The sequence below is a fragment of the Oncorhynchus mykiss genome, chromosome 30 (assembly GCF_057628025.1).
Source record: "Oncorhynchus mykiss isolate SJ-2025 chromosome 30, ASM5762802v1, whole genome shotgun sequence".
Classification (NCBI taxonomy): Eukaryota; Metazoa; Chordata; class Actinopteri; order Salmoniformes; family Salmonidae; genus Oncorhynchus; species Oncorhynchus mykiss.
Window position 1 is genome coordinate 14,325,177 of NC_143051.1, and position 24,649 is coordinate 14,349,825.

At 45.6% G+C, this 24,649-nt stretch overlaps 1 protein-coding gene across 19 annotated transcripts in view; it reads left to right on the forward strand.

The window, feature by feature from the left end:
• Positions 1-24,609, forward strand: part of LOC110489384 (tax1-binding protein 1 homolog B) — a 52,914-nt gene extending 28,305 nt beyond the window's left edge. For 6 of the 19 annotated variants that reach the window (XR_016493504.1, XR_016493507.1, XR_016493505.1 and 3 more), the window contains exons 6-17: positions 182-330; positions 605-695; positions 743-799; positions 888-1,073; positions 1,145-1,396; positions 5,915-6,091; positions 7,571-7,643; positions 7,720-8,291; positions 17,497-17,583; positions 20,034-20,220; positions 21,394-21,866; positions 22,869-23,006. Coding sequence is in view for 8 of the 19 variants with exons in the window: in XM_036971549.2 (XP_036827444.2) it covers positions 182-330; positions 605-695; positions 888-1,073; positions 1,145-1,396; positions 5,915-6,091; positions 7,571-7,643; positions 7,720-8,291; positions 17,497-17,583; positions 20,034-20,220; positions 21,394-21,596; positions 21,781-21,866; positions 22,869-23,079 (2,274 nt within the window). In the remaining 11 variants the exon portion in view is untranslated. Of the gene's footprint in view, positions 1-159; positions 331-604; positions 696-742; positions 800-887; positions 1,074-1,144; positions 1,397-5,914; positions 6,092-7,570; positions 7,644-7,719; positions 8,292-11,806; positions 14,650-16,193; positions 17,216-17,496; positions 17,584-18,379; positions 18,766-20,033; positions 20,221-21,393; positions 21,867-22,868 lie in introns of those variants that run through there. The other 13 variants (XM_090227582.1, XM_090227585.1, XM_090227583.1 and 10 more) reach the window with 7 other exon arrangements.
• The last annotated feature ends 40 nt before the right edge of the window (positions 24,610-24,649 follow it).

The window sequence follows — 24,649 nt, forward strand, 5'->3', positions numbered from 1 at the left end:
ATAGGAACTCCCCTGACCTGGTTGTCTAGGTCTTTATTGAAAACAAATTGAAAGGAAACCAGCAAACACTCGGCAGCCCTCCAGGAACCAAGTTTGACACCCTTGGTCTGACTGGACTGACTTCCTGTGTCTGTGATTGTTTGACTTTGTGATTGACAGGTTAAGTTTGGTGTGGTTGCAGGAGCTGCTGCGCTCCTCCCAGGGCCTGTCAGAGGAGAGGGAGGAGGTGAGGAGGAGGCTGCAGGAGGCCACAGACCGGGTCAGACAGCTGGAGGAGGACCTACTGGGAGTCACACAGAGAGGACTGCAGAAAGAGACCGAACTGGACTGGTGAGGAGGAACACACACACTGGAAGGATAGGAACTGGACTGGTGAGGAGGAACACACACACTGGAAAGATAGGAACTGGACTAGTGAGGAGGAACACACACACTGGAAAGATAGGAACTGGACTAGTGAGGAGGAACACACACACTGGAAAGATAGGAACTGGACTGGTGATGAGAAATGCACACACCATAGATACTCTACAGAGAACTAACATTATTGATGTTATTGCAGTGGAATCCTGTATCTGTTGTGATGGTTGTTGTTATTGTCCAGTCTGAGAGACAGGTTGAAGAAGCTGACAGCAGAAAGAGACCGTCTGGAGACTCAACTGAAGAACGACAAGGACGAGAGGGACCTCTACAAGGTGAGAGGATACACCCTGTGTGTGTGTGTGTGTGTGTGTGTGTGTAGGGCCACCTGCGCAGCACGGAGCTGGAGAACGACAAGGACGAGAGGGACCTCTACATGGTGAGAGGATACACCCTGTGTGTGTGTGTGTGTGTGTGTGTGTGCACGCAGTTGTATGTCTGGAGTTTCTAATTGTGTGTGTGTGTAGGGCCACCTGCGCAGCACGGAGCTGGAGAACACTAAGCTGAGTGCAGAGCTGCAGATGCTGAAGGCTGTGGAGCTCAACAGAGAGGTGACCATCGCTCAGTTCCAGGAAGAACTGGACAGGCTCCGAGCCTGCGTCACTCAGAAAGACCACCTGGAGAAAGAGCTGCACACACACGCTGTCGACAAGGTGAAGGGGGTTGTGGGGGGAGTGTGTGTGTGTGTGTGTGTATTAACCTGTCTGCTCTGCCTTCTCTCCAGGCTGAGATGGGTCGTCTGAGGGAGCAGCTTCGCCAGTGTGAGGAGCAGCTCCAGGCGTCTCGCCAGCAGGCCGCCAGGTTGGCGTCGGAACTCCGTGACTCAGCGAATGCCCGCGATCGCACCATGACCGAGCTGTACCGCGCCCGCCTAGAGGCCGATGCCCTCCGTGCCAGCCTGGCCGATGCCCAGGCCGAATGCCGGAGGATGGAGACGCAGCTGGACCACATGAGGACCACCTCCCAGCAGGAAGTGGTAAGGGGTCCATAACAGAAATAAGAAGATGGTAAACTCCATTCAGTTCATATTAACGGCCATTGTGCATTTTGCCCCTACGTTGTAAATGGACTGTGTGGTGCATTCTGGGTAAAGGAGTGAATGGGAGTCAATTGGGCGCTAGCACAAAACGCAACATTAGCATGAATTACATGAACAAGAAGCACATTACAAATCTTTTCAGAGATGTGAGATAATTAACTTGCTCTATGGAATATTGTATAGTCAAGGAAAATAGGCAGATTTCTTGACTCACCCTGACTTTTATGAAGGGATTGGGTGATTATTAGCTTAGCAACGGTGTGACGCAGCATGACAACGTGAACGTTATTGGTCAACAGTCTGCTGGGTGGGGCATTAAACATTCCCCCATTCAGGGAGATTACCATCTCCTAATTTCTTCAAGTATATCAAATCTATTTTTATCGGTCACATACACATGGTTAGCAGATGTTATTGGACACATACACATGGTTAGCAGATGTTATTGGTCACATACACATGGTTAGCAGATGTTATTGGTCACATACACATGGTTAGCAGATGTTATTGGTCACATACACATGGTTAGCAGATGTTATTGGTCACATACACATGGTTAGCAGATGTTATTGGTCACATACACATGGTTAGCAGATGTTATTGGTCACATACACATGGTTAGCAGATGTTATTGGTCACATACACATGGTTAGCAGATGTTATTGGTCACATACACATGGTTAGCAGATGTTATTGGTCACATACACATGGTTAGCAGATGTTATTGGTCACATACACATGGTTAGCAGATGTTATTGGACACATACACATGGTTAGCAGATGTTATTGGTCACATACACATGGTTAGCAGATGTTATTGGTCACATACACATGGTTAGCAGATGTTATTGGTCACATACACATGGTTAGCAGATGTTATTGGTCACATACACATGGTTAGCAGATGTTATTGGTCACATACACATGGTTAGCAGATGTTATTGGTCACATACACATGGTTAGCAGATGTTATTGGTCACATACACATGGTTAGCATATGTTATTGGTCACATACACATGGTTAGCAGATGTTATTGGTCACATACACATGGTTAGCAGATGTTATTGGTCACATACACATGGTTAGCAGATGTTATTGGTCACATACCCATGGTTAGCAGATGTTATTGGTCACATACCCATGGTTAGCAGATGTTATTGGTCACATACACATGGTTAGCAGATGTTATTGGCCACATACACATGGTTAGCAGATGTTATTGGTCACATACACATGGTTAGCAGATGTTATTGGTCACATACACATGGTTAGCAGATGTTATTGGTCACATACACATGGTTAGCAGATGTTATTGGTCACATACACATGGTTAGCAGATGTTATTGGTCACATACACATGGTTAGCAGATGTTATTGGACACATACACATGGTTAGCAGATGTTATTGGTCACATACACATGGTTAGCAGATGTTATTGGTCACATACACATGGTTAGCAGATGTTATTGGTCACATACACATGGTTAGCAGATGTTATTGGTCACATACACATGGTTAGCAGATGTTATTGGTCACATACACATGGTTAGCAGATGTTATTGGTCACATACACATGGTTAGCAGATGTTATTGGTCACATACACATGGTTAGCAGATGTTATTGGTCACATACACATGGTTAGCAGATGTTATTGGTCACATACACATGGTTAGCAGATGTTATTGGTCACATACACATGGTTAGCAGATGTTATTGGTCACATACACATGGTTAGCAGATGTTATTGGTCACATACACATGGTTAGCAGATGTTATTGGTCACATACACATGGTTAGCAGATGTTATTGTGAGTATAGTGAAATGCTTGTGCTTCTAGATCCGACAGTGCAGCAGTATCTAACAGGTAATATCTAACAATTCCACAGTGCAGCAGTATCTAACAGGTAATATCTAACAATTCCACAGTGCAGCAGTATCTAACAGGTAATATATAACAATTCCACAACAAAACCTAATACACACAATCTAGTAAAGGAATGAGATGAGAATATATAAGTATAAAATATATGGATGAGCAGTGACAGAGCGGCTAAGATGCAATACAAAGTAAAGAATATATAATGAGGGATACAGTATACATGATATATGAGATGAGTAATGTGAAATATGTAAACATTATTAAAGTGGCATTATTAAAGTGACTAGTGTTCCATTTATTAAGTGGCCAATGATATCAAGTCTGTATGTTGGCAGCTGCCTCACTTTGTTAGTGGTGGCTGTTTAACAGTCTGATGGCATTGAGATGGAAGCTGTTCTTCAGTCTCTCGGTCCCTGCTTTCATGCACCTGTACTGACCTCGCCTTCTGGATGATAGCGGGGTGAACAGGCAGTGGCTTGGGCGGTTGTTGTCCTTGATGATCTTTATGGCCTTGCTGTGACATCGGGTGGTGTAGGTGTCCTGGAGGGCAGGTAGTTTGCCCCCGGTGATGTGTTGTGCAGACCGCACCACCCTCTAGAGAGCCTTGCGGTTGTGGGCGGAGCAGTTGCCGTACCAGGCGGTGATACAGCCTGACAGGATGCTCTCAATTGTGCATCTGTAAAAGTTAGTGAGGATTTTTTCAGCCTCCTGCGGTTGAAGATGCCCTGTTGCGCCTTCTTCACCACACTGTCTGTTTGCGTAGACCGTTTCAGTGTGTGGGTGATATGAACACCGAGGAGCTTTTTCCACTGCTGTCTCATCGATGTGCTCCCTTTGCTGTTTCCTGAAGTCCACGATCATCTCTTTTGTTTCGCTGACATTGAGTAAGAGGTTACTTTCCTGACACCACACTCCGAGGACCTTCACCTCCTCCCTGTAGGCCGTCTCGTCGTTGTTGGTAATCAAGCCTACCACTGTAGTGTCATCCGCAAACTTGATGATTGAGTTGGATGCGTGCGTGGCCTCTTGTCCAGATGGGATAGGGCAGTATGCAGTGTGATGGCGATTGCATCGTCTGTGGACCTATTGGCTGGTAAACAAACTGAAGTGGGTCTAGGGTGTCAGGTAGGGTCGAGGTGATATGATCCTTGAATAGTCTCTCAAAACACTTAATGATGACAGAAGTGAGTGCTACAGGGCGGTAGTAATTTCGTTCAGTTACCTTAGCTTTCTTAGGAACAGGAACAATGGTGGCTCTCTTGAAGCATGTGGGGACAGCCGTTTTTGAGAGATTAAATATGTCTGTAAACCCACCAGCCAGATGGTCTGCTCATGCTCTGAGGACGTGGCTAGGGATGTCGTCTGGGCCGGCAGCCTTGTGAGGGTTAACACGCTTAAATGTCTTACTCACATCGGCTACGGAGAAGGAGAGCCCACAGTCCTTGGTAGCGGGCCGTGTCGATGCCACTATATTATCCTCAAAGCGCGTAAAGAAGTTGTTTAATTTGTCTAGGAGCAAGACGTCGACGTCCGCAACGGGGCTGGTTTTCTTTTTGTAATCCGTGATTTTCTGTAGACCCTGCCACATACGTCTTGTGTCTGAGCCGTTGAATTGTCTCTATACTGACACTTTGTTGTTTGATTGCCTTACGGAGGGAATAACTACACTGTTTGTATTCGGTCATTTCTGACCATAGATATCCACAGACACATTCATACAGTTGAACCAGGAAGTTGCTTCAGGCTTGAACTTTGGATGATTCCTCTCATGGATTTATCTTTCTCAGTTTTGTAAAATAGAAATACAAGATTCATGTACAACTGCTATGTGCTAGAGACAAGTTTAGTAACTGAATATCAACACTGAATTATCACTTTGTGCTGAACTACTCCCCCAACCCCTCCCCCTCTACCCCCAACTCTCCCTCCCCCACCACCCTCTGTCTGCTCCCCCTCCCCTCTACCCCCCCTAACTCTCCCTCCCCCACCTCCCTCTGTCTGCTCCATCCTCCCCCTCTACCTCCCCTAACTCTCCCTCCCGACCTCCCTCTGTCTGCTCCACCCTCCCCCTCTACCCCCCCTAACTCTCCCTCTCCCACCTCCCGCTGTCTGCTCCACCCTCCCCCTCTACCCCCCTAACTCTCCCTCTCCCACCTCCCTCTGTCTGCTCCCCCCTCCCCCTCTACCCCCCCTGCCTCCCTCTGTCTACTCCACCCTCCCCCTCTACCCCCCCTGCCTCTCCCTCCCCGACCTCCCTCTGTCTGCTCCACCCTCCCCCTCTACCCCCCCTGCCTCTCCCTCCCCCACCTCCCTCTGTCTGCTCCCCCTCCCCTCTACCCCCCTAACTCTCCCTCTCCCACCTCCCTCTGTCTGCTCCACCCTCCCCCTCTACCCCCCCTGCCTCTCCCTCCCCCACCTCCCTCTGTCTGCTCCCCCTCCCCTCTACCCCCCTAACTCTCCCTCTCCCACCTCCCTCTGTCTGCTCCACCCTCCCCCTCTACCCCCCCCTAACTCTCCCTCCCCCACCTCCCTCTGTCTGCTCCCCCCTCCCCCCTAATTCTCCCTCCCCCAGGGTGTGGGGACCTCCAGTGAGGGGGGGTGTGTGGTGTCTGAGGCGGAGGCTGAGCTACAGAGAGAAGTGGAGGAGCTGAAGCTGCGTCTCCACATGGCCGCTGAGCACTACAAGGAGAAGTACAGGGAGTGTCAGCGACTCCGCAGGCAGGTGGCCAAGATCAGCGAGGCCCAGGGGGTGAGTGTCTGTCTGTCTAAAATACTGTACTACACCACATCGTCACAGCGCCATCTTGTGGTATATTTGATTTTTTTTACATTTGAGTAATTTAGCAGATGCTCTTATCCAGAGCGACTTACAGTTAGTGCATTAATATTCAGATAACTAGATAGGACAACCACATATCCCAGTCATAGTACGTACATTTTCCCTCAATAAAGTCAGAGCTAGTGAGGGGGAAAGTCAAATGGGAGTGTTCGTTCACAAAAGGCTTTTATTTTCTCGAGGTGGGGAGGAGGTAGTGCTGTGGGATTATTTAAGGTACTCTTTGAAGAGGTAGAGTTTCAGATGTTTTCAGAAGATGGGCTGGGATCTGCTGTCCTAGTTTCAGGGGAAAGCTGATTCCACCATTGGGGTGCCAGGACAGAGAAGAGCTTGGACTGGTTGGAGACCAAGAGACCAGAGGTGACAGAACGGAGTGCTCGGGTTGGGGCGTAGGGTTTGAGCAGAGCCTGAAGGAAGGGGGGTTCAGTTCCTCTTGCTGCTCTGTAGGTAAGCACCATAGTCTTGTAGTGGATGTGAGCTTCAACTGGAAGCCAGTGGAGTGTGCGGAGGAGCGAGGTGACATGGAGGAGCGGGGTGACACGGAGGAGCGGGGTGACACGGAGGAGCGGGGTGACACGGAGGAGCGGGGTGATACGGAGGAGTGGGGTGACACGGAGGAGCAGGGTGACACGGAGGAGCGGGGTGACACGGAGGAGCGGGGTGATACGGAGGAGCGGGGTGACACGGAGGAGCGGGGTGACACGGAGGAGCGGGGTGACACGGAGGAGCGGGGTGACACGGAGGAGCGGGGTGACATGAGAAGGTTGAACACAGAGAGGCGCAGTAGTCCAGATGGGCCTGTTTGGTGGAGACTTCGGTTTTGGCGGACCTCTCCATTTTGAACACCTATGAACACAGAAGTTAATCACGCAGCTGACCAAACGGTGAGGAATAGGGTGCAGCTGACCAAACGGTGAGGAATAGGGTGCAGCTGACCAAATGGTGAGGAATAGGGTGCAGCTGACCAAATGGTGAGGAATAGGGTGCAGCTGACCAAACGGTGAGGAATAGGGTGTAGCTGACCAAATGGTGAGGAATAGGGTGCAGCTGACCAAATGGTGAGGAATAGGGTGCAGCTGACCAAACGGTGAGGAATAGGGTGCAGCTGACCAAATGGTGAGGAATAGGGTGCAGCTGACCAAATGGTGAGGAATAGGGTGCAGCTGACCAAACGGTGAGGAATAGGGTGCAGCTGACCAAATGGTGAGGAATAGGGTGCAGCTGACCAAACGGTGAGGAATAGGGTGTAGCTGACCAAATGGTGAGGAATAGGGTGCAGCTGACCAAACGGTGAGGAATAGGGTGCAGCTGACCAAACGGTGAGGAATAGGGTGCAGCCTAGTTGAGTCTGATGTCCACAGATTGATTCAACTTGTTTCCTCATGTTTGTAGGAGGCCAAGAGAAACGCTGCCACTGAGACGACACAGGAGCCACTGACACCCAGTCCAGAGTCACCTACAGCAGGTACACACACACACACACACACACTCACTCTCTTATCTCTTTCATACTAAATCCTCTAACGTGTATATGTTTACAGGCAATCTATCTGCAACTGTGCTGAGAGGAGACAGTGAGAGGCCGGTAGTCCCTAACCGGCGTGATAAAAACAGGGAACACACACATACCTACGCACAGACCGACGCACAGACCAACACACACACCAACACATTCTCCGGCATGGAGACCATGAGAGCTGGGGAGAAAGAGTGGAAGGGGCGGAATAGGGAAGAGATGGAAAGAGAAGTGAGTGGAGAGGAGGAAGGGAAAGAAGATGGGAGTGTGGAAGAGGAGAGGAAGGAGGACATGAGTGAAGGAGAGGAGAGGAAGGAGGACAGGAGTGAAGGAGAGGAGAGGAAGGAGGACAGGAGTGGAGGAGAGGAGAGCATGAAGATGGAGAGTTGGGTGGATGTGGAGAATGAGAGGAAGAGTGCTGAAGAGTTGGATGAGAGGAGTGTGGAGGATGAGGGGAAGAGTGCGGAGGAGGTAGAGAAAGAACAGACTCGTTCGGTGGAGGAGGAGCTGGCGAGGATGGAGGAGAAGTGGGCGGAGCAGTGTGCTATCAACGAGACGCTTAAGCAGAGACTGGCCAATGAGGAGGAGCGATTCAGGGTAAGTCATCAACGCATACACACACACTATTCTCACACACACACACGGTCATGCTCACATTTAAGAAAAATAGTTGTACACACAAACACACCCAGTCTCTCTGCCAGGCTGATAAGGTTATGTCTGTGTCAGCCCTGTGAGGTCATCTCAGTCTATATTCTTCCTCCTCTGGTCCCCATATTCCTCTGGACTGGCTCAGTGTGTGTCTGTGTGTGTGTGTCTGTGCACAAGCAAGTGTGTGTTTCTCATGAGTAAGTGTGTACTTCTCTCAGAGTCAGTTAGGCGTGTGTGTGTGTGTGTGTGTGTGTGTTTGAGTTCTGTGAGTGTATGCTCATCTGTGCAGTAAATAGTAGGCTCTTTCCTTTGATAGTGTCTCCGGATAGAGATAAATACACAGACACAGATAGTAAGCCTAATGGTCCGGAGAGAGATAAATACACAGTTAGTAACCCTAATGGTCCGGAGAGAGATAAATACACAGTTAGTAACCCTAATGGTCTGTAGAGAGATAAATACACAGTAACCCTAATGGTCTGTAGAGAGATAAATACACAGACACAGTTAGTAACCCTAATGGTCTGGAGAGAGATAAATACACAGACACAGTTAGTAACCCTAATGGTCTGGAGAGAGATAAATACACAGTTAGTAACCCTAATGGTCTGGAGAGAGATTAATACACAGTTAGTAACCCTAATGGTCTGGAGAGAGATAAATACACAGACACAGTTAGTAACCCTAATGGTCTGGAGAGAGATAAATACACAGACACAGTTAGTAACCCTAATGGTCTGGAGAGAGATAAATACACAGTTAGTAACCCTAATGGTCTGGAGAGAGATAAATACACAGACACAGTTAGTAACCCTAATGGTCTGGAGAGAGATAAATACACAGTTAGTAACCCTAATGGTCTGGAGAGAGATAAATACACAGACACAGTTAGTAACCCTAATGGTCTGGAGAGAGATAAATACACAGACACAGTTAGTAACCCTAATGGTCCGGAGAGAGATAAATACACAGACACAGTTAGTAACCCTAATGGTCTGGAGAGAGCTAAATACACAGACACAGTTAGTAACCCTAATGGTCCAGAGAGAGATTAATACACAGTTAGTAACCCTAATGGTCTGGAGAGAGATAAATACATATACACAGTTAGTAACCCTAATGGTCCAGAGAGAGATAAATACACAGTTAGTAACCCTAATGGTCTGGAGAGAGATAAATACACAGACACAGTTAGTAACCCTAATGGTCTGGAGAGAGATAAATACACAGTTAGTAACCCTAATGGTCTGGAGAGAGATAAATACACAGACACAGTTAGTAACCCTAATGGTCTGGAGAGAGATAAATACACAGACACAGTTAGTAACCCTAATGGTCTGGAGAGAGATAAATACACAGTTAGTAACCCTAATGGTCCAGAGAGAGATAAATACACAGTTAGTAACCCTAATGGTCTGGAGAGAAAAAAATACACAGTTAGGAACCCTAATGGTCTGGAGAGAGATAAATACACAGTTAGTAACCCTAATGGTCTGGAGAAATACACAGACACAGTTAGTAACCCTAATGGTCCGGAGAGAGATAAATACACAGACACAGTTAGTAACCCTAATGGTCTGGAGAGAGATAAATACACAGTTAGTAACCCTAATGGTCTGGAGAGAGATAAATACACAGTTAGTAACCCTAATGGTCTGGAGAGAGATAAATACACAGTTAGTAACCCTAATGGTCTGGAGAGAGATAAACACACAGTTAGTAACCCTAATGGTCTGGAGAGAGATAAATACACAGTAACCCTAATGGTCTGTAGAGAGATAAATACACAGACACAGTTAGTAACCCTAATGGTCTGGAGAGAGAGAAATACACAGACACAGTTAGTAACCCTGATGGTCTGGAGAGAGATAAATAAACAGTTAGTAACCCTAATGGTCCGGAGAGAGATAAATACACAGACACAGTTAGTAACCCTAATGGTCTGGAGAGAGATAAATACACAGTTAGTAACCCTAATGGTCTGGAGAGAGATAAATACACAGTTAGTAACCCTAATGGTCTGGAGAGAGATAAATACACAGTTAGTAACCCTAATGGTCTGGAGAGAGATAAACACACAGTTAGTAACCCTAATGGTCTGGAGAGAGATAAATACACAGTAACCCTAATGGTCTGTAGAGAGATAAATACACAGACACAGTTAGTAACCCTAATGGTCTGGAGAGAGAGAAATACACAGACACAGTTAGTAACCCTGATGGTCTGGAGAGAGATAAATACACAGTTAGTAACCCTAATGGTCTGGAGAGAGATAAATACATATACACAGTTAGTAACCCTAATGGTCCGGAGAGAGATAAATACACAGACACAGTTAGTAACCCTAATGGTCTGGAAAGAGATAAATACACAGTTCGTAACCCTAATGGTCTGGAGAGAGAGAAATACACAGACACAGTTAGTAACCCTGATGGTCTGGAGAGAGATAAATACACAGTTAGTAACTCTAATGGTCTGGAGAGAGATAAATACACAGTTAGTAACCCTAATGGTCTGGAGAGAGATAAATACACAGTTAGTAACCCTAATGGTCTGGAGAGAGATACATACACAGTTAGTAACCCTAATGGTCTGGAGAGAGATAAATACACAGACACAGTTAGTAACCCTAATGGTCTGGAGAGAGATAAATACACAGTTAGTAACCCTAATGGTCTGGAGAGAGATAAATACACAGACACAGTTAGTAACCCTAATGGTCCAGAGAGAGATAAATACACAGTTAATAACCCTAATTGTCCAGAGAGAGATAAATACACAGTTAGTAACCCTAATGGTCTGTAGAGAGATAAATACACAGACACAGTTAGTAACCCTAATGGTCCAGAGAGAGATAAATACACAGTTAGTAACCCTAATGGTCTGTAGAGAGATAAATACACAGACACAGTTAGTAACCCTAATCGTCCAGTGAGAGATGAAATACAGTGGGGCAAAAAGTATTTAGTCAGCCACCAATTGTGCAAGTTCTCCCACTTAAAAAGATGAGAGAGGCCTGTAATTTTCACAAAATGAGAAAAAAAAATCAAGAAAATCACATTGTAGGATTTTTAATGAATTTATTTGCAAATTATGGTGGAAAATAAATATTTGGTCAATAACAAAAGTTTATCTCAATACTTTGTTATATACCCTTTGTTGGCAATGACAGAGGTCAAACTTTTTCTGTAAGTCCTCACAAGGTTTTCACACACTGTTGCTGGTATTTTGGCCCATTCCTCCATGCAGATCTCCTCTAGAGCAGTGATGTTTTGGGGCTGTTGCTGGACAACACGGACTTTCAACTCCCTCCAAATATTTTCTATGGGGTTGAGATCTGGAGACCGACCGACCTACCTACCCACCTACCCACCCACCCACCCACTCACCTACCCACACACCCACCCACTCACTCACTCACACTCTCTCTCTCTCTCTCTCTCTCTCTCTCTTCTGGGAAGGCTTTTCACTAGATGTTGGAACATTGCTGCAGGGACTTGCAGAGCATTAGTGAGGCCCGGCTCGCAGTCAACATTCCAATTCATCCCAAAGGTGTTCGATGGTGTATTTGGTCTGGGCTCTGTGCACGCCAGTCAAGTTCTTCCACACCGATCTCGACAAACCATTTCTGTATGGACCTCGCTTTGTGCACAGGGAATTGTCATGCTGAAACAGGAAAGGGCCTTCCCCAAACTGTTGCCACAAATTTGGAAGCACAGAATTGCTAGAGCTGCCTCAGTCTCTGGAGTGATAGCGACGCGTGATTTGATCGGGTTCAAGTCCGGGCTCTGACTGAGCCACTCAAGGACATTCAAAGACTTGCCCCGAAGCCACTCCTGCATTGTCTTGGCTGTGTGTTTAGGGTCGATGGCCTGTTGGAAGGTGAACCTTCACCCCAGTCTGAGGTCCTGAGCAGGTTTTCATCAAGCATCTTTCTGTACTTAGCTCTGTTCATCTTTCCCTTGATCCTGACTAGTCTCCCAGTCCCTGCCGCTGAAAAACATCCCCACAGATGGATGAAATTTAGATTTTGTGTCACTGGCCTACACACAATATCCCATAATTTACAAATTCATTAAAAATGGAAAGCTTAAATGTCTTGATGCAATAAGTATTCAACCCCTTTGTTATGGCAAGCCTAAATAAGTTCAGGAGTAAACATGTGCTTAACAAGTCACATAGTAAGTTGCATGGACTACCTTATCCTTACCCTACAAATACAATTATCTAGAAGGTCCCTCGGTCGAGCAGTGAATTTCAAACACAGATTCAACCACAAAGACCAGGGAGGTTTTCCGATGCCTCAAAAGAAGGGCACCAAAACTGTTATTAATTACACTTTGGATGATGTATCAATACACTCAGTCACTAGAAAGATACGGGTGTCCTCCTTAACAGTTGACCGGAGAGGAAGGAAACCGCTCAGGGATTTCACCATGAGGCCAATGGTGACATTAAAACAGTTAGTTTAATGGCTGACCTATAAGACAGATGAAAAACAGGAAGACACTACAGAATACAAATGTTCCAAAACATGCATCCTGTTTGCGATAAGGCATTAAAGCAAAATCCTAGAAGATAAGACGCTGGGAGATAAATTCACCTTTCAGCTGGACAATAACCTAAAGCACAAGGCCAAATATACAACTGGAGTTGCTTACCAAGATGACATTGAATGTTCCTGAGTGGCCTAGTTACAGTTTTGACTTAAATTGTCTTGAACATCTGTGGAAAATGGCCGTTTAGAAATGATCAACAACCAACTTGACAGAGCTTGAAGGTTTAAAAAAAAAAAAATGTGCAAATGTTGCACAATCCAGGTGTGGAAAGCTCTTAGAGACTTACCCAGAAAGACTCACAGCTTTAATCACTGTCAAAGGTGATTCTAACATGTATTGACTCAGGGGGTTGAATACTTAATGAAGATATATGTGTTTTATATTTCATACATTTGACAAAATGTTAGAATTGTTCTTCTACTTTTACATTAGAGTATTCTGTGTAGCTTATTGACAAAAAAAAAGACATCAATTTTAATCCCACTTTGTAACACAACAAAATGTAAAACAAAGTCAAGGGGTGTGAGTACTTTCTGAGATAAAAATACAGTGCCTTGCGAAAGTATTCGACCCCCTTGAACTTTGCGACTTTTTGCCACATTTCAGGCTTCAAACATAAAGATATAAAACTGTATTTTTTTGTGAAGAATCAACAACAAGTGGGACACAATCATGAAGTAGAACGACATTTATTGGATATTTCAAACTTTTTTAACCTTTCTGATCTCCCCATCCCGGATCCGGGTTCGTGAATACAGACTCAAGCTCATTACCATAACGCAACGTTAACTATTCATGAAAATCGCAAATGAAATGAAATAAATATGCTAGCTCTCAAGCTTAGCCTTTTGTTAACAACACTGTCATCTCAGATTTTCAAAATATGCTTCTCAACCATTGCAAAACAAGCATTTGTGTAACAGTATTGATGGCTAACGTAGCATTTAGCATTAGCATTCAGCTGGCAACATTTACACAAAAAAACAGAAAAGCATTCAAAAAAATCATTTACCTTTGAAGAACTTCAGATGTTTTCAATGAGGAGACTCTCAGATAGCAAATGTTCAGTTTTTCCTGAAAGATTATTTGTTTAGGACAAATCGCTCCGTTTTCTGCGTCACGTTTAGCTATGAAAAAAACCCTGTATCCAGGATTGTGTAAATCTATCAGCAAGCTCATTAGCATAACACAACGTTAACTATTTATGAAAATCGCAAATGAAATGAAATAAATATGCCATCTCTCAAGCTTAGCCTTTTGTAAACAACACTGTCATCTCAGATTTTCAAAATATGCTTCTCAACCATAGGAAAACAATCATTTGTGTAAAAGTAGCTAGCTAGAGTTAGCATTTCGCGTTAGCATTTAGCGTTAGCATTAGCGTTAGCATCCAGCACGCAACATTAACAAAAACATAAAAGCCTTCAAATAAAATCATTTACCTTTGAAGAACTTCTGATGTTTTCAATGAGGATACTCTCAGTTAGATAGCAGATGCTCAGTTTTTCCAAAAAGATTCCTTGTGTATTAGAAATAGCTCCGTTTTATACATCACATTTGGCTACCAAAAAAAATCCATAAATTCAGTCCTCAAAACGCAAACTTTTTTCCAAATTAACTCCATAATATCGACTGAAAACATGGCAAACGTTGTTAGAATCAATCCTCAAGGTGTTTTTCACATATCTCTTCATTGATACATCGTTCTTGGAAACATGCTTTCTCTCCTGAATCCCAGGAGAAAATGCCTGCACCTGAAGATTACGCACAAATTTAGACAAAGGACACCGGGCGGACCTCTGGAAAATGTAGTCTCTTATGGCCAATCTTCCAATGATATGCCTACAAATACGTCACAATGCTGCTAAGACCTTGGGCGAACGACAGAAAGTGTAGGCTCATTCCTTGCGCAATCACAGCCATATAAGGAGAGAATGGAAAACAGAGCTTCAGAAATTCTGCTAATTCCTGGGTGATGCATCATCTTGGTTTCGCCTGTAGAATGAGTTCTGGGGCACTTACAGACAAAATCTTTGCAGATTCTGAAACTTCAGAGTGTTTTCTTTCCAAAACTGTCAAGAATATGCATAGTCGAGCATCTTTTCGTGACAAAATATCGCGCTTAAAACGGGAACGTTTTTTATCCAAAAATGAAATAGCGCCCCTAGAGCTCTAAGAGGTTTTAACAAATCAAAAACTGAAAAATTGGGCGTGCAAAATTATTCAGCCCCTTTACTTTCAGTGCAGCAAACTGTCTCCAGAAGTTCAGTGAGGATCTCTGAATGATCCAATGTTGACCTAAATGACTAATGATGATAAATACAATCCACCTGTGTGTAATCAAGTCTCCGTATAAATGCACCTGCACTGTGATAGTCTCAGAGGTCCGTTAAAAGCGCAGAGAGCATCATGAAGAACAAGGAACACACCAGGCAGGTCCGAGATACTGCTGTGAAGAAGTTTAAAGCCGGATTTGGATACAAAAAGATTTCCCAAGCTTTAAACATCCCAAGGAGCACTGTGCAAGCGATAATATTGAAATGGAAGGAGTATCAGACCACTGCAAATCTACCAAGACCTGTCTGTCCCTCTAAACTTTCAGCTCATACAAGGAGAAGACTGATCAGAGATGCAGCCAAGAGGCCCATGATCACTCTGGATGAACTGCAGAGATCTACAGCTGAGGTGGGAGACTCTGTCCATAGGACAACAATCAGTCGTATATTGCACAAATCTGGCCTTTATGGAAGAGTGGCAAGAAGAAAGACATTTCTTAAAGATATCCATAAAAGGTGTCGGTTAAAGTTTGCCACAAGCCACCTGGGAGACACACCAAACATGTGGAAGAAGGTGCTCTGGTCAGATGAAACCAAAATTGAACTTTTTGGCAACAATGCAAAACGTTATGTTTGGCGTAAAAGCAACAAACTGTCAAACATGGTGGTGGCAACATCATGGTTTGGGCCAGCTTTTCTTCAGCAGGGACAGGGACGATGGTTAAAATTGATGGGAAGATGGATGGAGCCAAATACAGGACCATTCTGGAAGAACCTGATGAAGTCTGCAAAAGACCTGAGACTGGGACGGAGATTTGTCTTCCAACAAGACAATGATGTGTCCTGACCCATCCTGTCTCAGCCTCCAGTATTTATGCTGCAGTAGTTTATGTGTCGGGGGGCTAGGGTCAGTTTGTTATATCTGGAGTACTTCTCCTGTCCTATTCGGTGTCCTGTGTGAATCTAAGTGTGCGTTCTCTAATTCTCTCCTTCTCTCTTTCTCTCTCTCGGAGGACCTGAGCCCAAGGACCATGCCCCAGGACTACCTGACATGATGACTCCTTGCTGTCCCCAGTCCACCTGGCCGTGCTGCTGCTCCAGTTTCAACTGTTCTGCCTTATTATTATTCGACCATGCTGGTCATTTATGAACATTTGAACATCTTGGCCATGTTCTGTTCTAATGTCCACCCGGCACAGCCAGAAGAGAACTGGCCATCCCACATATGCTCTCTCTAATTCTCTCTTTCTTTCTCTCTCTCTGAGGACCTGAGCCCTAGGACCATGCCCCAGGAATACCTGACATGATGACTCCTTGCTGTCCCCAGTCCACCTGACTGTGCTGCTGCTCCAGTTTCAACTGTTCTGCCTTATTATTATTCGACCATGCTGGTCATTTATGAACATTTGAACATCTTGGCCATGTTCTGTTATAATCTCCACCCGGCACAGCCAGAAGAGGACTGGCCACCCCACAGCCTGGTTCCTCTCTAGGTTTCTTCCTAGGTTTTGGCCTTTCTAGGGAGTTTTTCCTAGCCACCGTGCTTCTACACCTGCATTGCTTGCTGTTTGGGGTTTTAGGCTGGGTTTCTGTACAGCACTTTGAGATATCAGCTGATGTACGAAGGGCTATATAAATAAATTTGATTTGATCCAAAACATAAAGCAAAATCTACAATGGAATGGTTCAAAAATAAACATATCCAGGTGTTAGAATGGCCAAGTCAAAGTCCAGACCTGAATCCAATCGAGAATCTGTGGAAAGAACTGAAAACTGCTGTTCACAAATGCTCTCCATCCAATCTCACTGAGCTCGAGCTGTTTTGCAAGAAGGAATGGGAAAAAAATTAGGTCTCTCGATGTGCAAAACTGATAGAGACATACCCCAAGTGACTTACAGCTGTAATCGCAGCAAAAGGTGGCGCTACAAAGTATTAACTTAAGGGGGCTGAATAATTTTGCACGCCCAATTTTTCAGTTTTTGATTTGTTAAAAAAGTTTGAAATATCCAATAAATGTCGTTCCACTTCATGATTGTGTCCCACTTGTTGTTGATTCTTCACAAAAAAATACAGTTTTATATCTTTATGTTTGAAGCCTGAAATGTGGCAAAAGGTCGCAAAGTTCAAGGGGCCGAATACTTTCGCAAGGCACTGTATATATATATGTGTTTGATTTACATTCACCCCAGTGCACTAGAATAGGTTATGTCTGGAATGCTATATACATGAAGACTTATTAAAGGCTACATCTGTAAGTTCTCTTTCCCTTGTGGCCAAATGCGTACAGTGTTTTGTCTAATGTTTCCTCTGTGTAGATCCAGATGGTAGAGAGGGCCATGGAGGTGACAGAGCTGAAGGAGAGTCTGGCTCAGGCCCTCAGAGAGAAGAATCAACTCAAGGAGGTACTATTAACATTCAGCACTTATAACAGTTTTTATTAAGTGCTTTCATAGAGCTACTACTGCAGCCTGCAAGAGTTTATATTATATTTATATAATATATCTTTTTTTACATTTAACCTTTATTTAACTTGGCAAGTCAGTTAAGAACAAATTATTATTTACAATGACGGCCTACCGGGGAACAACTGCCTTGTTCAGGGGCAGAACGACAGATTTTTACCTTGTGAGTTCGGGGATTCGATCCAGCAGCCTTTCGGTTACTGGCCCAACGCTCTAACCACTAGGCTACTTGCCACCCCATAATAAGCCTACCAAAACTGAATTTACCAACCTACTACTATTTATATAGCTTCCTCCCCAATTTCTAGATTCCAACTAATGATACAGTACTGCCATGATACGCTAACCATTAAATGGTGGAAATGTCATCCTCTGTGTTTGTTTCACCCCGTGGTCAGCCTCGTTTAAATGTTAACTTCATTAGTGCAGGGCTATCTAGTTTATCAAGAGGGGGGAGGAAGAAAGAGAGGAGAGGAGAAAGAAAATTGGTCTTTTCGCAAAATTGTCTGAACGGTTTGCCACAAACTATTTTGACCCCTCTATGGAAAGATGAGACTCGCGATGGCATGCTCCCTTTTGCTCTACGGCCCCCACAAGTGTATTGGGACTCGTCTGAAGTCGGTACAGCTGATCTGCCATCTTCTGTCTGTAGCGTTCAAACCGTTTGGGCTACACAATAATATGACCCCTCTGTGAAAGGTGAGACTCTCACGAACACGTACATGTTTTGCTCTAGGATGCCCACAGGTCTCACAAGACACCTCTGAAGGTCTCCCGGTACCAGTTGAAAAAAATGAATGGAAGTACAGTACCAGTCAGGTTTGGACACACCTACTCATTCCAGGGTTTTTCATAATTTGTACAATTTTCTACATTGTAGAATAATAGTGAAGACATCAAAACTATGAAATAACACATATGGAATCATGTAGTAACCAAAAAAGTGTTAAACAAATCAAAATATATTTTCCATTTGAGATTCTTCAAAGTAACCACCCTTTGCCTTGATGACTTTGCACACTTGGCATTCTCTCAACCAGCTTCACCTGGAATGCTTTTCCAACAGTCTTGAAGGAGTTCCCACATATGATGAGCACTTGTTGGCTGCTTTTCCTTCACTCTGCGGTCCAACTCATCCCAAAACGGCAGCGTAGCCTAGTGGTTAGAGCGTTGGACTAGTAACCGGAAGGTTGCGAGTTCAAACCCCCGAGCTGACAAGGTACAAATCTGTCGTTCTGCCCCTGAACAGGCAGTTAACCCACTGTTCCCAGGCCGTCATTGAAAATAAGAATTTGTTCTTAACTGACTTGCCTGGTTAAATAAAGGTAAAAAAAAAAAATAAAAAAAAATAAAAAAAAAAAACCTTGGATGAGTAGGTGTGTCCAAACTGTTGACTGGTACTGTATATATGGAGAATGTTTAGTGCCAAAAATAAGGGGTTAAATACAGTAAAAATATTTAATGTTTCCTGATCTTTCTTATATCTCTCAGATATAGGACAGACACTTCAGAATAAACGTTCTTTTGTTGTTCCATGTAGTCAATCTGTTATTCAAAGCGTTTGTATGGGCTAATAGCAAAGGCCAAATCGTATATATTTTGTTGATACTTAAAGGGGTATTAAAATATAAAATCAAATAGCAAAATGATCCTTGGTATGAGTCATGCCCTTCTTTAAAACAATTCCAGAAAGCTTAGGGCTTAGACTGTAATGGGTTAAAGCTGGAATCCTTAGTTGCTACATCCATCCTGGACTTAATTTATGATATGTACTCATTGATTCTTGAAGAATATAACTTCTAAATGCCTCATGAGCTTAGTTCAACTGTTGAACCCCACCAAGACCCAACATAAGGCTTGTTTTACTCCAATGTTTGTTAACAATGTAAATGTAAACAAACACTGTATAGCCTGAAAACATTGTTAAAACTATAATTTCGAAATGGATGGTCAGTCCTTGCATCCATAGCTCTGTCTATGCATTTAAGAGTGGTAACATTTCTCCAGGCCCATCCCTCAGCTTTTTACCAAAATAGAGGTGAGGTGACCCTTTGTTATTGTTTCAGTTAAGGCCTCTAGCTGTTAAAGTCGGGTAATGTCAAGATGAAACCACAACCCTTGACATTGGTTTTGTTGCTGGACCTCAATAGAAATAAGCCTTCAGACGTTGTGTTTTTATCCTCAATCATTTTTTATGTAAATGTTGTCTCCGGCAGGAGCAGCATACTGCTTTTACTTATCCTATACATTTAATCAACCAATCAAACAAACAAACCCTAAATGATTGAAAAGATTACCTGGTTTTCTTGGTTTTATTCGGTGCTTATATCGTTTCCAATAATTAGTTTTGTTTTAAGTTGTCGTCACTGGCCATCTTCTACCCATGCCAGGAGCTGCAGCAGTGTCAGGGCCGACAGAGGGAGCAGGAGGCTGATGGTCAGGTGTCAGAGGTCAAACAGCCTGTGTTGCTGCGCTACCCACTTCCCTACCCCCAGGACCCCTCCCCACCCCCCCTGGTACCCCAGAGACCTGCAGAGCTGCAGTACGGGAACCCCTACTCCACCGACAACACTCGAAGTAAGACCCACACCCAGGTATACTTCATGTAAAAAGTATGTGGACAAATTAGTGGATTTGGCTATTTCAGCCACACCCATTGCTGACAGGTGTATAAAATCGAGCACACCGCCATGCAATCTCCATAGACAAACATTGGCAGTAGAATGGCCTTACTGAAGAGCTCAGTGACTTTCAATGTGGCGCCGTCATAGGATGCCCCCTTTCCAACAAGTCAGTTCGTCAACTTTCTGCCCTTCTAGAGCTGCCCCGGTCAACTGTAAGTGTTGTTATTGTGAAGTGGAACATCTAAGAGAAACAACGGCTCAGCCGGTAAGTGGTCGGACACACAGGCTCACAGAACAGGGCCGCCAAGTGATGAAGCATGTGGCGCATAAAAATCACCTGTCCTCGGTTGCAACACGAGTTCCAAACTGCCTCTGGAAGCAACAACAACACAAGAGCTGTTCGTCGGGAGCTTCATGAAATGGGTTTCTATGGCCGAGCAGCCGCACCCTGGTAGTTAACAGCATGCAATATTATGGACGATTCTGTGCTTCCAACTTTGTGGCAGGATGACGAGGTCCATACAGAAATGGTTTGTGGAGATCTGTGTGGAAGAACTGGCCTGCACAGAGCCCTGACCCCATGGAACACCTTTGGGATGAATTGGAACGCCGACTGCGAGCCAGGCGTAAATCGCCCGTAATCGTACCTGACCTCACTAATGGTCTTGTGGCTGAATGGAAGCAAGCAATGTTCCAACATCTAGTGGAAAGCCTTCAGAAGAGTGTCTTATAGCAGCAAAGGGGGGACCAACTCCATATTAATGCCCATGAAATGTTGGGTGTCAACATACTTTTGTCTGATCTCTCAGTACAAGTCAGTTAAGAACAAATTCTTATTTTCAATGACGGCCTAGGAACAGTGGGTTTAACTACCTGTTCAGGGGCAGAACGACAGATTTGTACCTTGTCAGCTCGGGGATTTGAACTTGCAACCTTTCGGTTACTAGTCCAACGCTCTAACCATTAGGCTACCCTGCCACCCCATTTCAGCCCAGTCTCTCTTGGTCTCTCTCTCTTCTCTCTCTCTCCTCCATTTCAGCCCTGTCTGTCTCTCTTGGAGAGATGGAGACCATCTTCTGCACACACACTCACACACTTCCCGTTTCCTGTGTTGTGTTTTGTCCAGACGGGGCAGACGGCGCCCTGTCCCCAGAGCAGATGCTCCGCCCCCCTCCTGAGGCCCCTGGTGCATGCGCCCCTCCGGCCACCTCCCCGACCCCGTGTGCAGGTGCAGACTGGGAGAGAGATGTGGTCTGCATCCAGCCCTCCTCCTCACGAAGCTTGAGCCCCCCTGACGGACTGGAACACTCCCCCGAGGAGCCACGCAATTTGAGTTCACACACATCCTCACCTCAAACATTAGAGAGGGAAATGCAAAACTGAGTTAGATCAATGTATAGGGCTGACTTGTTCTGTTCCCTTATTGGGAGGACATCACACATCCTGTAGCTCTATTAAACTGAGGAGAGAGCCGTCAGTGAGGTGTGTGTGTGTGTGTGTGTCTATACTGTAGGTCGGTGATGGGGAGCAGCCTGCCTGCAATCATCAGACCAGCAGCAGACTTACCGCCAACAGGGGCAGCTTCTGTTTCGACCCCAGGTAACACACACACGACCCTTCAAAATACTATCCCAGCTAACCCGACACTCATTCTCACCCCTCTCCCTCTACACCCCTCCCCCTCTCCTCCCTCTACACCCCCCCTGTCCCCCCTCACTCTCTCCCCCCCTCTGCTCCTTCTCCCCCCCCCCTCTGCTCCTTCTCTCCCCCCCTCTGCTCCTTCTCCCCCCCCTCTGCTCCTTCTCTCCCCCCCTCTGCTCCTTCTCTCCCCCCCCCCTCTGCTCCTTCTCTCCCCCCCTCTGCTCCTTCTCTCCCCCCCCTCTGCTCCTTCTCTCCCCCCCCTCTGCTCCTTCTCTCTCCCCCCTCTGCTCCTTCTCTCTCCCCCGCTCTGCTCCTTCTCTCTCCCCCCTCTGCTCCTTCTCTCTCCCCCCCTCTGCTCCTTCTCTCTCCCCCCTCTGCTCCTTCTCTCTCCCCCCTCTGCTCCTTCTCTCTCCCCCCCTCTGCTCCTTCTCTCTCCCCCCCTCTGCTCCTTCTCTCTCCCCCCCTCTGCTCCTTCTCTCTCCCCCCTGCTCCTTCTCTCTCCCCCCCGCTCCTTCTCTCTCCCCCTTCTCTCTCCCCCCCGCTCCTTCTCTCCCCCCCTCTTCTCCTTCTCTCTCCCCCCCTCTGCTCCTTCTCTCTCCCCCCCTCTGCTCCTTCTCTCTCCCCCCTCTGACCCTTCTCTCTCCCCCCTCTGCTCCTTCTCTCCCCCCCCCCCTCTGCTCCTTCTCTCCCCCCCCCCCTCTGCTCCTTCTCTCTCCCCCCCTCTGCTCCTTCTATCTCCCCCCTCTGACCCTTCTGTCTCCCCCCCTTCTGCTCCTTCTCTCTCCCCCCTCTGCTCCTTCTCTCCCCCCCCCCCCCCTCTGCTCCTTCTCTCCCCCCCCTCTGCTCCTTCTCCCCCCCCCCCCCCTCTGCTCCTTCTCTCTCCCCCCTCTGCTCCTTCTCTCTCCCCCCTCTGCTCCTTCTCTCTCCCCTCGTTTCTATGGTCTTTCTCCCTCCACTCAGTGGTGAGGTTCACAAGCGCTGTCCGTTGTGCGAGGTGATCTTCCCGCCCCACTTTGAGCAGCGTAGCTTTGAGCAGCACGTGGAGAGCCACTGGAAGGTGTGTCCTGTGTGCTCTGAGCAGTTCCCCCTCCACTGCCATCAGCAGCTCTTCCAGAAGCACGTGCTCACACACTTTGACGGCCATGTGCTAAACTTCACCAACATGGAGTAGCAGGGCAGATGGGGGAGTGTGTGTGAAAGGGACGGTTTGGATTAAGGGATGTAAAGAAGAATAAAGGAACCTTTACTCAAATGGGGGTCGAGATGATTTCATTCAAGAAGGGAGATTCCAAATCAAGATGAGAGAAATCATTGGGGGTAAATTGCACTTTGTTGTAAATTGAAATGGAATTAACTCCAGCCTTGGCCTCACATACTTCCACGAGAACATGCTACCTTTTAACAACATCAAGGAGTGTGTGTATGACTTTCTACAAGGGGGAGTTTGTCAGTTTAGGGAAATTACAACAACAAAAAATGTTTTGCGTGAGGTTTCGGAGCCTTGGAGCTCTTTGGTTTTGTCCCATGTTGATATCATCACTGGATGTGTTTAGTATCTGTAGGAATCATCTGCGTTAATCAGCCAGTCAATAGTACCTACTTTACAAGTTTCTACTCCCAGAGTCACTCTGTAGAAACAGGTGACATCCAGGGATGTGAGGGAGAGTAGGAGCACGTTGCCCCTAGACACTAATGGTCAGTTTTGGATTTGGTTTACCTGAACCTATATCTGTGGAAACTTCTACCGTGGAGAGAGAGGGGGGGGGGGGGGTTAGGGGTTAGGATCTTGGGAGGAGATATGTGGTCTTGAAGCACCTCCAGCCCAATGTAATGTAAAGTATGAGTCAAACTCGTCAGCAAAATGTTTTAACCGTCTGCAAAATCAGACGGTTAAAAAATAATTAGTACAATTGTTTGAATTTGATTGCACTAAAAATACTTTATTATTCTGAATGTATATTTGTGTGTATAACTGGGTGGTTCAAGCCCTGAATGCTGATTGGCTGACAGCTCTGCTATATTAGACCGTATACCACAGGTATGACAAAACAACTATTTTTACTGCTCTAATTGCGTTGATAACCAGTTTATAACAGCAATAAGGCACCTCAGGGGATTGTGATATATGACCAATATACCACGGCTAAGGGCTGTGTCCAGGCACTCCACGTTGCGTATAAAGAACTGCCCTTAGTCGTGGAATATTGGCCATATACCACACCCCCTTGGGCCTTATTGCTGAAATAAAAAATATATATATATGAGAAGTAGAACTATTTCAATTGCTGTTGTGACAATGTACTCCCACATGTTTTAGTCATGACAGATTGATGTTTTACTTCCTGGTCTCCATTCATTGGATAGGCTGACATTCCGCTTCAGTTGATTGGAGGGAAGGTAACTGGAAATATGAACGCTATAGAAAACTACTGTGCTATGGACTCTTTCACCGTGTTAAGATTCTAACAATTGCCTCCTTTGTTTGGGTCAAAGTAAGTTTCTTGTGCGCCGTGTCTCTGATTCCTGTCATCTACTGTCAGTCTGAGATTTTACTGCTCTTTCAATGTGACCACAGTGCTGTACATTTGGCTTCAAAAGTTGCTCACGTGTGTCTGTCATGTCCAAATGCGGCTCTTTGAAAGTGTGTGTGTGTGTAGGTTTGTATGTGAGCATTAAAAATAAAGTACGCTTGTCAAATGGATACAATTGTCAATTTGTCTTTCCATCTTCTGGGTCAAAAC